This window comes from Coptis chinensis, chromosome 9 (assembly GCF_015680905.1).
Source record: "Coptis chinensis isolate HL-2020 chromosome 9, ASM1568090v1, whole genome shotgun sequence".
Lineage (NCBI taxonomy): Eukaryota > Viridiplantae > Streptophyta > Magnoliopsida > Ranunculales > Ranunculaceae > Coptis > Coptis chinensis.
Window position 1 is genome coordinate 60,123,149 of NC_141464.1, and position 2,063 is coordinate 60,125,211.

The window sequence follows — 2,063 nt, forward strand, 5'->3', positions numbered from 1 at the left end:
CCTTGTTCTTTGATGTATTGCCCCTGGGTAATAATTAGACCCTTATTATTCTTGACAATTACGACAATGTTTTGTACCCTGTGTGCAAATATGAATTATAGTGGTTTACATGCTTGAAGGTTCCCCCATTTTGGTATTATTATTATTTTTGGTAGATAAAGGGTTTTTAGAGAGGTCCTTTAACCCTTTTCATAAATAAAATGAGCTAATTACATCCTTGCATATTCTTTTCCTATTGCATTCTCATATACAATTTTTTTGACATCTTCTAAGAATGAACTAGGTACGATCTCAATGAAACTTAGAGTTGGAATATTAACAGCTAGTGCATCTGCTAACTTATTAGCCTCTCTATAAGTATGTACAATAAAGAAGTCATCCAGCTGCCCTACATAATGGTTTATGTCGTCCATCATATTCTTTGCTTGCCATGGGTGCTTCGCGTGGGGTTTCATGAATGAAATCACATTTGTTGAGTCTGTTTGGGCTTGGATCTTTCTTATGTTGTGTTCTGTTGCTAGCTTTATCCCTTGCATCAACCCTTGCAGCTCAATAAGTGCAAATGTATTGTGCTCTGCCTTTCTATTCGCTGCTGCTACAACTTGCCCATTATGATCTCTTATAGCCGCAGCCCATCTTCCTCTGTACCTTGCTGTGTTCAGGATGTATACACTCTTCATCTCTCTCCCATTTGCACCACCTAATTTGCCTCCTCTCTGTTCCTATCTCAGTGTTCCACATCTCCTCCATTCTGTTTTTGTTCGGTCCCTCTTTCATCTTGAACTGACATGATCAGAGCTTTGTTTTTGTGTCACTCATCACCAATTGGATGATGTAATCTGTTGTTGCTTGTTTATTGTTAAATATCCTTCGATTCCTCTCTTGCCAAACTGCATATATGAACCCATTGATTAACAACTTCAGCACATCTTTGTCACATCCTTTTCCAAGACTTTCTCAATCACCCATTCTATCTCTTCTTTCCAATTATGTCTTCTTTGCGTGTTGTAACCTGCATTAATAAGTAAGTCTTGCCATATATATGTCGAGAATGTATAGTGGTACAATAAGTGTTATGTATTCTCTCTCTCCCTCTAACACAATACGCAAGTATCAGTTCTGACAACCTTCCTCTCCATTAGTGCATCCATTGTTTTCAGTCCTCCTTGAATAGTTAGCCATGCTATGAATGAGTGCCTTGGTATTCTGGATACTGATTAGGTTTAATTATACCAATACAAAAGTATTGTCTCCTCTATTGGCTTTAGTAGTTTACGCATGCTTAGGCTTTTTGGGTTTTGTATTACGTGAAAAACTTAGAACTGATTGTTGCGTTACGGAGGTGATTTGTAGGTTTGTTGTCCTGTAAGTTTTGAAAGGTTTGGTATTTTATATACAGATTGGTCCATATCAGATTGAAGCGTTGTATCAGTATGCCAAGTTTTAGTTTGAATGTGGAAACTACTCGTGCGGTGACTTTTTTGTATCAAGACGAGCATTATGCACAAACAGTGACATAAACTTGAGTGCATTATGGGGAAAGCTTGCCGCTGAAATACTGATGCAGAACTGGGCTATTGCGCTTGACGAACTCAATCATTTGAGGGAGATAATTGATGCAAAGGTTTGTGATGAGTACTCTTCTGCATATGTGGTGACACCCACTTTTTCTCTAACTGTCTCTGATATGTCTTGTACCCATCTGTGCTGTAGAACTTTCAATCTCCACTCAATATAAAAGCTAAGCCACTGCTTTGCGGTCCTATTTGCAAGATTGAAAGCATTCAATTCTCTGGGCATTCCATATGACAAAAAGAAAATGAAAAAGAAAGAACAAAAAAAAAATTAAATAAAATAAAAAATTGGCATTGCAATATATAATTGTTCTAAATTATTGATATCTTAAGGATCTACTAGATCAAATGATAGAGATTACTCACTTCCACAGAGCATTTATTGCAGGCGGGTTTGGAAAATGGGTCTATATGTACATGGGTTCGAAAATGGGTGAAAGAGATGATGAAAATGGGTTATATGGGTAAGTTTCGGCTTAGGTGGTAGAA

At 37.4% G+C, this 2,063-nt stretch overlaps 1 protein-coding gene across 1 annotated transcript; it reads right to left on the reverse strand.

The window, feature by feature from the left end:
- Positions 1 to 209: 209 nt before the first annotated feature.
- Positions 210 to 680, reverse strand: LOC147477066 (uncharacterized). The gene has a single exon (XM_086585911.1). It carries the CDS (start codon positions 678 to 680, stop codon positions 210 to 212), a length of 471 nt encoding a protein of 156 aa, XP_086442037.1.
- Between the last annotated feature and the right edge of the window lie 1,383 nt (positions 681 to 2,063).